At 31.5% G+C, this 15227-nt stretch overlaps 3 protein-coding genes across 4 annotated transcripts; 2 read left to right on the plus strand and 1 right to left on the minus strand.

Moving 5' to 3' along the window:
* Nucleotides 1-307: 307 nt before the first annotated feature.
* Nucleotides 308-7130, minus strand: LOC149900857 (uncharacterized). Its single transcript, XM_090112189.1, has one exon. It carries the CDS (start codon nt 6772-6774, stop codon nt 1276-1278), a length of 5499 nt encoding a protein of 1832 aa, XP_089968315.1. The 5' UTR covers nt 6775-7130; the 3' UTR covers nt 308-1275.
* A 510-nt stretch (nt 7131-7640) lies between these two features.
* On the plus strand, nt 7641-8804 carry Mocs2A (Molybdenum cofactor synthesis 2A). Its single transcript, XM_090112576.1, has 2 exons — nt 7641-7768; nt 8530-8804. Exon 2 carries the CDS (start codon nt 8538-8540, stop codon nt 8802-8804), a length of 267 nt encoding a protein of 88 aa, XP_089968702.1. The 5' UTR covers nt 7641-7768; nt 8530-8537.
* A 33-nt stretch (nt 8805-8837) lies between these two features.
* On the plus strand, nt 8838-14711 carry Mocs2B (Molybdenum cofactor synthesis 2B). Of its 2 annotated transcripts, none has more exons than XM_090112575.1 (6): nt 8838-8970; nt 9489-9604; nt 11987-12162; nt 12992-13237; nt 13942-14165; nt 14518-14711. In XM_090112575.1, the coding sequence occupies exons 1-6, from the start codon at nt 8842-8844 to the stop codon at nt 14629-14631; spliced, it is 1005 nt and encodes a 334-aa protein (XP_089968701.1). In that variant the 5' UTR covers nt 8838-8841; the 3' UTR covers nt 14632-14711. The 2 variants fall into 2 exon arrangements, with proteins under 2 accessions (XP_089968701.1, XP_089968700.1); XM_090112574.1 differs by having other exon boundaries at nt 12986-13237; nt 14518-14708.
* The last annotated feature ends 516 nt before the right edge of the window (nt 14712-15227 follow it).

The following is a 15227-nucleotide window of genomic DNA, read 5'->3' on the forward strand; positions in this document are numbered from 1 at the left end:
CCTATCAATAGCGATTATTAACAAAAGATCATCTATAGAAAAATATATTTCATTAGAACAATAATTCTTAAGCCTAAACAAACAGAAAACTGAAAGCAAAGATTTTGTGTATCTTTAAGGGCATCGAACCCGCGTCATAAAGCTATATTCGACAATTTAAAAGAAAGCGTCCATTTAATATTTATTTTTATACCATTGAAAACCTCAGAACTATTTCTAAACAAGTCAAAATTTAAATAGTTTGTAAACACGAACAGACGATCTTCCACTGCACTTTGTAAAAATAAAACAACAGTTAAAAGGTCACTGACTTTAATATCTCAAATATATCTAATTACATCATAATATAATACAAAAATAGTTCACTCCGATATTCTGTATTTAACTAAAATAACATGAACATGCAAAAATATGGTCATTTTTTCGTCTTCACATTATTCTACGGCCTTATTCTATAAATATTCATTCCTGACAAAATTATCTTTAAGAGAAATTGTAGTTACATAAATACTATCTTTATAAAAATTTCTTTTGAATTTTCCTTTACAAATATTGTGAAAATAAAAGAAGTTTAATGTTATACACATTTTTGATTTGATAATTTCAAGATCTGCAAAATTATCGTTTACACACACAGCTAGAAAGAAGAAACATTTTGTAATACAATTATTAAAACGTTAAATGTAATTAATTATGCATATTTCAATTGTTATCATACTAATAGAATAAGAACCAAACATAATATTTTATTTTTTAAGAACATTTACAATGGCAACATTTGAATAGTTCACAAATTGTCTGAAAAGTACTATGGAAAATATGAGACCCTAAATACAACACGTTTTAACTATTACATATCTAAAAAAATATTTATCAATACAAAAAACTGTCCAAAAATATTTTTATCATTACATTATTTATGTTTTAATAAATTAAAAATATTGTTAAAATGTCACTATTTTACTATCAAGAGCAAACATTACAAATTTTCGACATAGGCGCATTATGACCAGCATAACTCTCTAGTCTTGATATAAAAAAATTCTAAGTGATCATATTCCCGATAAAACTAGACAGATAACAACTACAATTACATATTTTTAGTCCAAGTATCACAAAAACAGTCTTTATTCGAGTATACGGCGAATTTGGCACATTCGGGAGCATCGAACTTAATGCAACTTATCATTGTGATAAGTACACAAGTTACCGCGTTACACGTCTGGATCATGAAGATTTTATTGCGTAGCTATCTAGACTTCGCCTAATTATAGTTCAGCCGACTTTATTGATGAGCTCATCGCAAATGGCGGTCAACTCTTCGTTCGCCTTAGTTTTTTGCGCGAGGGTTTCCTCCAGCGACGTGATGTGCAAATCTTTCCTCTTTATCATTGCATTCAATTTCAATACCTCGGCTTCGTGCGCCTTGTTCATTTTTTCTAATTCTGTATTAGCGTGATTCAATTTCGATGTAGCGTGTTGTTTAAGTAGCTCATAATTGTTCTGCATTTTGAATAAATTCTCTTCAAATTCCTTAATGGATTTTTTACAAGTGTCTTCATTTGCTTTGAGGCTAAATATTATCTGTTTACTCTTTTCGTACTTGCTGTGTAAGTCGTTAAACGATACTTCCAAGCTCGCAAGATGCTTGCTTTGTTCGTCGCGATCTCTTATCAGTTTCATTCGTTCTTCAGCATTTCGTCTTTTATCTTGTTCCAATTCAGCGACCAAACTTGCTATAGTTCTCTCATACTCTTCCACGACGGTCGACATAGTTTTATTAACTTTAATCTTATCTGCTAATTTTTCGTTTAAATCTGTTATCTTTCTTAATCTATCTTGACTCTCAGTTTCTAAAGACCTCACTTGTGACTCCATGACTGACAATCTTTCTTTTAGTTCCTTGCTTTCAGCCCGTAAAGTTTGTACGTGTATTTCTTTTTCAGCCAACATCTCTCTTAGTTGAATAAGAGCCGAATCAGTGTGATGTTGTTCGGCACTGACTTGCGGCATTGATGTATCGTGGTTAAGTAAGGGAGAATTCCCATTCCCACTAAGAGAGAGAAGACGGTCAATAACGGTCATAGCTGGAGATGTAAATGTTAATGATTGTCTATTTATTTTTGGTGGTGTAGCTGCTTTCCTTGGTGAAATTATTGAATTAACTGCAGGATTCACAACCATTGTAGGTTTAGATACATTCATATTTATATCATCAGCAGTATCAGGAGCCGGTGGAGCTCTGCTGGATGTGCTAGCACTTAAATCATTTGTCAGTAAGTTGTTATCTATGTGTTTTGTCTTTTTCTTCGGCGTACTAACTCGTTTTGGCGCCTTATTTAAAGCTGCGAGTATGCCATCTGAGGATACTCTCTTTGCAAACAAAGGATCGAACTTAAGGAATAAGCTTTCCTTTCCACTGTCTGCAACAACATTACTAGTATTTTGGTTTAATAGAAACTCAAATGCCTGTGCATCAATGAATATCTCTGCATTATCCCCATTGTCTTCACTTGTTTGAGGAGGAAAATCGTCGAAGCCAATCATGTCATCTCTTTCACTATCAGGAAGTATATCTGTATCCTTCTCAAAGTCAGCAAGATCTTCTGCTTCAAGGAAAGGTCCTTCAATGGTGTCTTCATCTTCTGTGTGAATTTCTTTAACAGTAGCATCTTTTTCGTTTGTATGTTTTGATGAAGTTGTAATATTACTTATATCGGACGAATTTATATTGGCAGCTAAGTTGGCATCCTCATCACCAGTAGATATTTTGATCTCTGTGCTATTGTGATTATCAAAGGTTGCGGTTTTATCATGCACAAAACTACTACTTTCGGGAGTAGGAGAGACACATATCTTTGATCTTGTGGCAAATGGATTAAAGTTTTTATCATCGATTTCAGGTATATTGAATACATTTTTATTGTTCCTCTCAACAGATATTTGTGTGCTATTGTTACAATGTTCATTGTCAACATCATTTTTTAAGTTATTGGCTTCTTCTGTGCTTATGACATTATTTAATTTATTAACATCTAGTACATGTGCGTCGGGTGTACTTTCTAAATCATTTACTTTACCCATTATATTGCTACAGTCACTTGGCTTATCTTCCTTCGACAAATCATTGTTAGAAACAAATTTCTCTTCTGCAATATCATCTTTCTTTGTTGTGACCGTACCTGCAAATGTAGAATTAAAGGCCTTTTTAGGAGCTCGATTTCTTGGCATAGGTTGTGATTTTCTTCTATTTTGATTTGTTTTCTTCACTGTAGTTTTAACAGTACGATTATCGTTATCAATGGGTTTAAATGTTTCATTCATTTTATTTTCAGGTGGTGGTGACTGTCTAATTTTTGTTTTAGTTGCAAATGGATCATCCATGTCATCAAAATTAAAGTTGTAACCTTTTGAACTAATCACTGGAGAGCCAGGAGGAGAAGATACAATTTTACATTTAGTTTCAAATGGATTTATTTCTTTGCATTCATTTATATTATCAACTTCCATGTCAGTTTCTAATTCATAAGGATCGTTTGCAGGTGGTTCAATTAACTCTTCTTTATTTTCTTGATCCAATGGAATAAAAGCATTGTTAATAATTGGTTCTTGATTAGCTTCATTAGTTGTGCTAACATCGGCGTTGCTAGTGTTATTTTGTGCATTCTCTTGTGAAGTTATTTTAGAGATACAATCATTTTGAGGTAGAACTACATTTTCAATAGCTAAATCATTGTGCCCTGTTTCTGTTATTTTATTAGGGTCATCTTCACTATCCACTTTAAGTGTTGCATTACAAATTTCAGGATTAGCATCAGAAGAACTGGTTGTCTCTATGTTTTCAATTTTTACTTCTATTTCATTACTATCCACTACTTCAGGTAAAATTTCTGGTTCAATAGGTATTTCTAAAGCATGCAGGGTTTTTAAATTATCAATATTGTTCTGTGATATGGTAGATTCAACATTACTATCTCCTTCAATATTTAGTGACTCTTGTATTATAGTTGTATTTACTGGCAAATCAGAAAATTGCATTTCTGTTTCTTCATCATTTGTATTTGCTTTATTTGTAATTTCAATTTCATTGTTCAAACTAGGCATATTTTCATCATCAAAAGGCAGAGGAATGTCTGATGGTCTTGAATCAAGTACATGTGAATCTACTTGGGATAGTGTAGTATTTTCCGCATTACTTGTGTTAACACAATTAACATCTGTACATTTGGTTTCAATAGTAAAGTTTTCTGAATTAATTTCCACTGTTTTGTCATTTACAATTCCATTGTCTACTGGTATTGTTAAAGAAACATTGTTTCCTAATTGATGTTCTTCTTCAAACTCATTTGGTACATTACAATTTACATTATGACTACTTGTTTCTGTATCAGAGCATATAGTTTTGGCTGGATCATTAATAGCTTCACTTTGAATATTATTCAATAAGGTATCACCTTCTACTACTACTTCAGTAATATTCTCCACATGTGTTTGAATATCAGGTGTGTCGATAGGTAAACTTGGTGTTATATCTACCTTTTCTTCATTACTCAATGTGGGTACACATTCTGATTTATTAGTAAGAATTAGAGCTTCATCAATATTCTGATCTGTATTTTGCTCAATGTCTTCATGTTTGGGAATTTCACTTGTTTCTTTAAATTTGTAAAGTTCATCAACAGAATTATTTGCTACATTAGTTGGTTGAAGTTCTGTGATATTTTGTAAAGCTAATTCATTACTTATCATATTAGCATGCAAATCATCCACACTTTCCATAGAATTCAACTCCATTCTTGAATTGGTTTTTATATCATTTGTTGTTTCATTTGAAATAGAATTTTCATCTCCATGTAAGGATTGTTCACATATATAATCAGTTTTTTCCAATTCAGTAGGTCTTGTTTTTTCAATTGTTTCATCAACACATACTTTATGTGAAACACCTTCTTCACCTATTTGAGTATCTGACATGTTTTTAGTTTGTGAACTTTCACTAATGTCTGGTGATGTTGAATTCAATAATTTAGAGCTGGCTTCAATGTTGACAGTTTCGTCAAGTTTTAATCCCTCTGGAATGATGTCCTCCATTATGATATTTTCTACAATCGGGTTTTCCAAATTAGTAGTTTCATTGGCATTTATTTCAACCTGAGTATCAGACAAGATTTTAGATTGGTCTGAGTTAACTTCATGGTGTTCATTTTCTACAATGGACATGTTTATATTACTTTGATTGCAAATACCATTACTTTCATGCTTATTATTAACATTTTCAATAAGATTATCTTCCACACACTTTGCATCACTGCTGATTTCATTAAGTTCATGTATAACAGCAGACAAATTTTGTTCACATTGAAGATTATCTTTATTCAAGGTAGTGTTACTAATTGAATTAATAGGTGTCTCTAATAAAATTTCTTCTTCAGCTTTATTTTTGTTATCAACATTTTCTACAATATCTGGTACCACATCTTCCAATTTAGTATTAGTTTCTAGATTATTGGTCAAATTCAGTTTGTTGTCTTCAGCAACTGTTTGAACTCCTCTTGTACATTCAATTGGTAGATCAATAGTCTTATGACCAAGTGACTCAATTTGAGGTTCTTCTGGTTTTGTTTCATTATACTCATTTTCGACAATAGACATATTTATATCATCCTGAATGCTACCAACATTAGCATTGTTTACATCTGCTTTTACTGCAAGGTCATCTTCATTCTTTGTAAATGTAGTTTCACAGTCCTGGAACTCACTATCTGACTCAATGGTATTGTTTGCTTCGCACTTTATATTTTTAACAGATTCATTTATAGCCGACTCATTTATAGATATATCCATGTACTCAACAGTGGTGTTAACATTATCTTTTTTCAATTCTTGTACAGCCTTAGTTTCAATTGGTAATGTTGGTAAGAAAAGTTTGTGTATTGGAATTTTTTCTTCTTTGAATATTATGGTTGAGTCATCTCTCCACTGCAGTTCACGTTCTAAATCATCTTTGAATGTCACACTGTCTTTAAGAGGACTGCCACTTTTTATTGGACTGTTTTTACTTCTTATCGGAGTGGAAGCTAATACAGTTTGTGGTTTAGTATCTTTAACTGGTGCTTCAGAGAAAGTTTCATCTTTTCTTTCAACATTTGTCTCATCATTTGGCGGTATAGGACTTTGAGACGATCTAAACATGCTGAATACACTTTTCAATCCACGGAGTATAGGTGAACCACCATCATGCTTGGGTATTTCTTTTGTGGGAGTAGTCGCTTCTGGAGTATGTGTTAAAGATGATGATGTACTAGGTAATGACAAGTTATCATCTAAATCTTGAGGTGTTGTTATTGTTACTGTCACATTATTTTTAGCATTGTCCAGGGACCGTCTTATCGAAGAGTTTCTATTCAAATCAGTAAATTGATCGGTCGATATTGACTGTAATGGTAGAGACTTTGGCGACTTCAATATGCTGTCTGAGTTTGTTATTGTTGAATTCAATGACCTAGTTAAGTTTTGATTATTTGTCAACACATCTTCAACATAACTAATATTCCTGTTATCTAAACAATTAGCCGTATAACTTTTAGACATAGGTGATGAAGCTGGGGTCACTTGGTACCTTAGTTTCATGTTGAATTCAGACACATCCAATTCTTCAAACCCCTTTTCAGCACACGACACTCTCGGCAGGGCATTGTTGTGTTGGTACGAGTTCTCCTTATCATCGAAATCACTTTCTATGCAGTCCAAGTCCATTGGCTCCACGTGAGCCATTTTTATTGACAACTATTTACCACAGCACTTCAAAATATGTCCAATTCTTTTTATATTCAAGTCTTTGGAGTATTATTACCGCCTATTTACCGTAATCGCACTTCACAAATCACATCATTCACATATCAATCCAATGTTTATATCGGCGTTTCACTTTGATTTCTAAAATATCTATAGAGAGAATAAAGTTTGTATGTCACATAAAAACAAAAATGTCGGAACACGCAACTCACTCTGAAAGTCTATTTTTAACTTTTTTGTACTGAAAGCAGTGCGACGTTCATTTTACATAACGCGCGCGCCCGAGGGAATCTTGCCAAAAAGCGGTTATGCTTAAACACAACAACATCGCCGTTTCAAAACCGTTTGAAATTTTTTAAGTAGCAGTTGTCAATGTCAGACATCATTCTTGCCATAAATAAAATTAATAAAAAGGCTATTTCACATTCTGTTTGAATTCTGCAAGACTTGTGCAAATTAATGACACTATCTACTAACTTCATATTCCTCTATTATTGTATCTTTATTTGACATATTTTCGTTAATAAATTAGGTACCTACTACTATAATTGTTTAATTAATATAATTTATTAATAATTTATTTATGTTTTTACTTCACCCTGGAAAAATATATTATAATAATCGACCAATTTTGAAAAACATAAAATTTTAACATGTAGGTTTCTACGAGAAAATTAAAAGTACAGATTATAGAATTGTAAAAGACGAGTTGTAAAAGTGATTGTAATGATATCATTATGTAATTACAATCTAGCAACCCTTACGAATTAACCAATAGCTCGGTCAGAAATTGTGAATGGTGTCAACTGTCAGTTCAGGCCAGCGTTGCCGTTGACAGTGGTTACTGGTTACTGGTTGTTGACAGAAAAGCGATGACAGTCTTGTTATTCAAAATTTAACCTGCAATTGAAAATAAATTGAAAGTTATTGTAGGTCATTAGGCTCAGTTCATGAACGTATAAAATTATTCCAGGTAAGTAATTCTCTATATAATTAAATGGTTCACGTAATTTTTTTTGCACCTTTATATACATTCCTTTTCACATGTCATAAAAAAATAATGTAATTTCTATTTTAACTTAAAAATTAACATTTAATAAAATTAACTCTATTGAAAATACTATAAATTGTTTATTTAGTTAAAAAATTGATTTCATTGTATGATAAACCTCTAAAGCTGACGTAAAAGTTGCAAGAAATAAGTATTGTTAAAAATATTCTTATTTATTTATTACTAGAGGTCCGCCCCGGCTTCGCCCGTGGTACATATTTCGCAATAAAAGGTAGCCTATGTCCTTTCTCGGGTATCAAAATATCTCCATACCAAATTTCATGCAAATTGGTTCAGTAGTTTAGGCGTGATTGAGTAAAAGACAGACAGACAGAGTTACTAGTTGTTTATAAAGCATTTGAATGCCATAAAAACCAAAAATATAATTTCAGACAGAGTTACTTTCGCATTTATAATTTTAGTATGGATGATGTGTTTTTTTTTGTGTGATTACAACTTGTTAGCTCCTATATAGGAGGTTTTCATAAGCATATGCTTATGAAAACCGGTTTATGTTTTTATTAATTATCTTGTGCAATATATTGTGTAAGTTTATTATACTTTATTGATGCAAAAGATAACCTTAACTAATAATGAAATATATTTATCTATCATTAAATCGTTATCAGTAAACTACAAAAATTTATATATTTATTATATTTATAAAACTTTTATTTTAATAGGATGAATTATGGAAATTGAGCGTGGAGTAACAGTTAAATTGCTTTTCTTTGCAAAATCAAAAGAATTAGCCGGTACACGAGAAGCGAGAATAACGCTCCCCCAAAAAATAACCTACAAGCAATTATTGGATATAATCGCTGCAAATTATAACTTGGAAACGATAAAACATAATATTTTACTGGCAAAGAATGAAGAAGTGTGTTCCGATAACATTGATATTGATATAAAAGAATTTGATAGCATTGCTGTTATACCACCACTTAGTGGGGGTTAGAAGGAATATAGGAACAAATTTAAGTTTAAGTAGAAGAATGGATCACTTAAAACTAACGGTAGATAAGCTGAGCGTGGATGAAATAACTGAGTTGGTTGTGCATGATAGTTGCGGTGCAGTGTCCCTGTTTGTGGGGACAACTAGAGATAATTTCGAGGATAAAAAGGTTGGTGACTTTAGTATTACATAGAATATCAAAATTTTTGTCATATCTGTGCCCTTTGATAACCTTAGGTTTGTTATCTAATGTAAAGTGTAAGGTTTTTTGTGGATTTGATAATGTGCATCATATTGGTTCTAATTTATTAACTATGCGAAGTTGTTTATTTTATGTGATCTATTTAAAAACGATACATTTTGCGTAATATTTGTTGAGTAAATCATTTATATATGTATGTTACAAAATAGTCCATCTCTAAACAGAAAAATATATAAACCAAAATATAAAACTACATATTTGCAATTATATACCCCTACGTGTCAGATTTGACTACCCATAAAAAAATAACCTTTCTCTCTCTCTTCTATGTTTGTAATGCCATAAACCAAATTAGTTTACTTTTTATGCACACTGCATTAAAACACAAACCGAACTCTATATCATAGTTACTAGAATATTCTGTTTTCAATATTTACATCTTACTTGTGTAACTTAACTTTCACTTAGCATGCTTATGCTTACAGGTATTAAGGTTAGAGTATGAGGCCTATGAACCGATGGCCTTGAAAGCTATGAAGAGTATCTGTGAGGAAGCGAGGTCCAAGTGGCCAGCGATCCATGGCATTGCTATGTATCATAGGTGAGAGAAATTTTATTATATGTATAAAGGTCTTAAATTATATTTGAAAGTGTTCAACTGCGAAAGTGTTAAACTGCTATTGATAAAATTGTGTAATGTGTATGGTGTAATGTTTACTTAAAGTTATATTTTATAACTAGCTGTGATCCGCGGTTTCACCTGCATTGCTCCACTCCTGTTGATCTAAGCGTGATGATAAATAGCCTATAGCCTTCCTCGATAAATGGGCTATCTAACACCGAAATAATTTTTCAAATCGGAGCAGTAGTTCCAGTATTAGTATAGATTTTATAAAATAATTGGAGTTTTTGTGAGCTTACAAATCTTAAGGCATGACATCATTTTTGAAGTAGGTAAATTTCAAACATAAGCAACAAATAGTATTATTATAGTCACATGAAATTTTTATTTATTTATTTATTTATTTTTTATTTATGACACTTTATTGTACATATAACAGGAATTTAAAATAAGAGAATACATAAAATTGGAAAGTGTACAATAGGCGGCCTTATTGCTTAAAAGCAATCTCTTCCAGGCAACCATAAAAATAAAGGACATGTAAGACAATTTGTTTCTAATTGAAATTAAAGAGGATTAATTTTAGATATGAATGAAGGGTTCAGTAAAATTAGTGCAAACACTTGTACTAAATTATCTGTTTTAATTGAACTGGTATTCAAGTGATACACTTGAAACAATAAACATGTTTATTAGGGCATTCATTTATGAACGATATTGTGTTATGAAATGAATAAACTGTAATATTTACAGACATTGCAATGAATCAATCAATTTGTTGCATAATAGAAACATTGTAAATAGCTGGAAAAATTTGTTTAATCTTTTCGAATTGATATTGATAAAAAAATATTTTGTATCAGTCTAGATATCTTATCTACGCTTATATTATAAAGAGGAAATTTCGTTTGTTTGTCTACACTCTACAGTCTACACGAATATTCTAGAGACGAAAGATTTGCGATGCTATGTTAATTTTATGCTAATTTTAGATATGCCAATTTTTTATATCAATAAAAAAATCTACGCAACCTTTCCATCGACGATGTAAGCGTTAACCACTGAGTAACAACCGCTCCAGAAACCTTTTTATTTAACTAAAAATATAACATACTAGCGGTCCGCCCCGGCTTCGCCTGTGGTACATATTTCGCAATAAAAGGTAGCCTATGTTCTTTCTCAGGGTCTAAAGATTGTCTGTGCCAAATTTCATCAAAATCGGTTGAGAGGTTTAAGCAGGAAAGCGTAACAGACAGAGTTACTTTCGCATATTTTATAATATTAAGTAGGGATGTACTAATAAATAAAAAAATTCATTGCCAAAACTTCTAGCAAAGTTAATACACAAATTAAATATTAAATTACGTCATTGATAAATAAACATGTCTGTTTATTGATGTCAATTCTTATCGTGTCCCACAGCTCGAATTGTTTTGACCTTGTGTCTCTCGAATATATAATAGACGTATAATCTGACCTTATAACTGCTACAATGTAATATAATTTGTATGTGAAAACATATTGATGATACATAATTTATGGTAGATCATTGATTCATGAGATTCGCTCAATTTCCCGCTATAATAGAGCACTTTTTTAAGTATTTTTTTAATGATTTCAAATTTGTAACAAAATTATGTGTTGTTCTCTTCTGTATACCACTGTTCCTAGCATAAAATTGAAGGTTAAAGCTGTGTTTGTCATCATGTTATAAAAGGGATAGCCACACATTTTTCAAGCATTTACAAGCATAATCCAAGGCAAGCCTTAGACTGGAACCCCCAAGGAAAGCGTAAGCGTGGCCGTCCTAAACAGACCTGGCGGCGGACAGTCATAGACGAAGCCAAGAAAATTGGGAAAACTTGGAGCGAGATCAAAAGGGTAGCTCTTGATAGACACACCTGGCGGAGCACTGTGGATGCCCTCTGCCCCAGCTAGGGGACACAGGAACATAAGTCAAGTCACAAGCATAATATGAATCCTTACACCATTGATAGCTAGTATCTGATCTGTGACCATAGCCAGTTTTTATTTTCAGACAAATTGTGCATATTCAAAATTTTTATGATATTTAATCCATTATCCATACTTCCATACTAATATTATAAATGCGAAAGTAACTCTGTCTGTCTGTCTGTTACTCAATCACGCCTAAACTACTGAACGGAGATATTTTGATACCCGAGACTTAGTACATAGGCTACTTTTTATCCCGGGAAAATTACGCAATCCCGGAAATCCCACGGGAACGGGAACTATGCGGGGTTTTCTTTGACGGGGCGGGCGAAGCCGCGGGCCGAAACCTTGTTAAACATATTTCATATTATTAGTTATTAAAAACGCTTGTTAATAAAATTTCAGACTCGGCAACGTACCCTGCAGGGAAGCATCCGTAGTGATAGCAGTAAGCAGTCCCCATAGAAGGGACTCGCTAGACGCAGTCGCCCACTGTATTGAGAGCCTTAAAGCGAATGTACCGATTTGGAAAAAGGAGGTCTATGAAGGCAGCGAAGCGGTCTGGAAAGAAAACGTTGAATGTGCGTGGTCCTCTAAGCGGACACAAAAGGCTTAGAGTAGCTTACTTTTTTAGTGCAATGTGTAGAGTCGCGTTTTTTGTTTTGAGTTGCTTTTTAGTTGTAACTTAAAAATGTACCTTTTTTGAACAAAATAGCTTTTTAAATATTATATTTGAACAAAGTGGATTTTTTAATCCAATTATCTGTTTTAATGAATTTAAAGTAGTTATAATTATATGTAAAAATGGATATAAAACGTTTGTAAAAGTGATAACAAGTGATCAAAATTATAGAAATAACAATTGAGTGTCTACTTAATTGTAACTGGTGCAATAAATTGTTGATAAGTTAGTCAGGTTTTAGTTAATTTTATATTATGTTTTATTTAAAATGAGCTCGAACTATAACTTAGTTGTTTTTGGAAGAGATACTCTTTCTGTGTTTGTTAATTTATATACTTTACTGTGGCTATCTCATAGCTGTTTTTATATAAAATTTATTGCATAGTAAATAAATGTGCATGATTTGCAGTGCAATTACTAAAATAAACATGCCTTAAAATTATGTATTTTTATTAAGCAAAGTTTTCTTATAGATTTTTGTATATTCCTTTATTCTATGTATTTTTTCCTTTATTAAAGCCAGTTAATAATAATATGTTTATACATTATATTTAGTGTATAATAGACTATTTTTATATTTTATTTAGTCATAAATATTATAGTTATAGAAACCTGGTTTGTGGGTAGTTTTAAGTGTTAAAGTACATTTTGAAATAAATATATTTTGTTTTCTAACAATTTTTTATTTACCTGTTCTCTAAATTTCCACGCCTGATTTTCAGGTGCAGGCGTTAAAAAGGAATATCCTCAGAGTGTAGAAATAGATAAAAACTTAGTACAAGTGACTGTATCTAATGACGAAATACAAAAACGTATACAGAATTTTATCGAAAGAAAGAGAGCGCAAGTGAATAAAAGTAACATACACGACTTTATACCGGGAATAGGTGAGAGTGAGATGGAAGATACGGAGACGTGTGCGAGAGTGAGAACGCAGTTTGTGAAACGGAAAGACTCGAAAGGGCATTTGAAAAGTGAGTAAAGTTACTAGTATAGTATTATATTATGTAGTAAAGATGTTACAATATATACGAATACTAGCGACCCGCCCGCGGCTTCGCCCGCTTGTTTAAACCCAATAAATGATATACAAACCTTCCTCGCGAACCATAATCCTATCTATTAAAAAAGTTTTATACTATGTAGTGTTGGTACATTAATTGCGCACTAATTTAAATTTACTAGAAATCACCAGATTTAACAGGTGGTAAATAATGAAATCATAAAAACAGTTTTGAAAATACTTTCAATAAATCAGTAACAACTATACAAACAGTTAATTTCAATAGATGATGTAAATTTTCCAGAAATACTGTAAACATATTCAAGGTTAAATTAATTTTATTGTGTTAAAAATATTTACCTATCAATGTAACAAATAGGTTTTTTTGTATCAAATGATTTTCTTCTATTATATTAAAATAAAATTCATTAATATTGCCAACCTCAATTTTACAAAATAGGAATTGTAGAAAATATAATACTTATCACTTCTTTCAACGGATTTTACTAATATTTTGAAGGTTGAAATTTAAAAAAATAGGGTATGTCTGTATGAACACCACAAATGCTTCAAAATAAAATACACATTACACTATTAATAAACGAAGCGATTATTTGTTTTATATTGTTTATAATTGTTACCTGTATAAATTAATGTTTTCTTTCTTATTTTCAGTCCGAAAAGTATACAACGAGTGGGGTCCACAAACGGTCCCCACTCCTCCCCCTATGGAAAGTAAACCGGACTACCTCCCCCCCTCTATATCTGAACGCGTGCTAGCGATCGAGTCGTACCTCCATACTACACCAGTGTCGAAGGATATCTATCAAAGATTAAAGGAAATGGAGGACAAAATTGCATATTTGCAATCGGTGTCCCCGGAGTATGCGCAGTTTTGGGTGAGATGTTTTAAATAATATTATGTATCGACCAATACATGCAACTATGGGTCTATAAATATCAAACTTATTAGCGATTATTTAGAAGTTCTGTAAAAATGTTTATAAGTAGATCTGAATTCTGAATTACTTCATAGAAACAAGTACAAAGAAGAATATTTTCTGTTATAACAGAAGTCGTATTTGGTAGACTTTTTCAAATTTAAAGTTGTCAAGGTATTCAAATCGGGTAAGCAGTTTCAACTATAAGCCGAAATGACAGACAAGATTCATTTATACTGTAAATTCATTTCATATAATTTAAACTGTTAGTTTGATTAAAAATTTTAAATATCCATTTTTTTTATTTCAGAAGAAAAATAAGGAATCCGAAGATATAAAGCAAGAATATTCAACCGACTACACATACTCTGCAGACGACATCGATAAGAAAATTGAATTACTAGAAATGCAAGGAGTTATGTAAAAGAAGATAACCTATTTAAGATTGTAGCTTGTAACATTTTTTTAATGTAGTAACCGGTTTTAGATTAGAATTTTGAGTCAACTAAATAATTCGGAAACTTTGTACTTCTATCCTCCTGAATTAACTAGTATAGATGTATATTTTAAATTTTTCATAAGTTTGCTTATGTTTATAAAAAATATTATTATTCATTAATCCAGGTTATTATCATTATTGTACAATTAAAAATTAACTTAAATTAAAAGTGTTAGTATAAGTGATGTCATAAAAAACTTAATACACTAGTATTTAAGCTGATCAATTTGTACATGTATTTTTAATAAAACAATGTTTTTTCTTAATAAATTATTTTATTTACATCCTTTCTACATTGCAAACGCTTCACATCACTTTGGTCCATACACAAACAATCGCGTTTAAAATTAATTATTGATAATAATAAAAAATTTTATCAAAGTAACTAGTAAATACCTAGAAAAGGAAAATCTGTGATAAAAAAAATCAATGACTACCAAGCACAAGCAAAATTAAAAAGCGATGTTTTTAAAACTACAATTATAACACGAGTCAATAAATGATAGAATATGAAACCAATA

The sequence above is a fragment of the Colias eurytheme genome, chromosome 18 (genome assembly GCF_061535395.1).
Source record: "Colias eurytheme isolate Ceu_HAF_F1 chromosome 18, ilColEury1 Martin Lab GWU primary, whole genome shotgun sequence".
In the NCBI taxonomy this organism is placed as follows: Eukaryota; Metazoa; Arthropoda; class Insecta; order Lepidoptera; family Pieridae; genus Colias; species Colias eurytheme.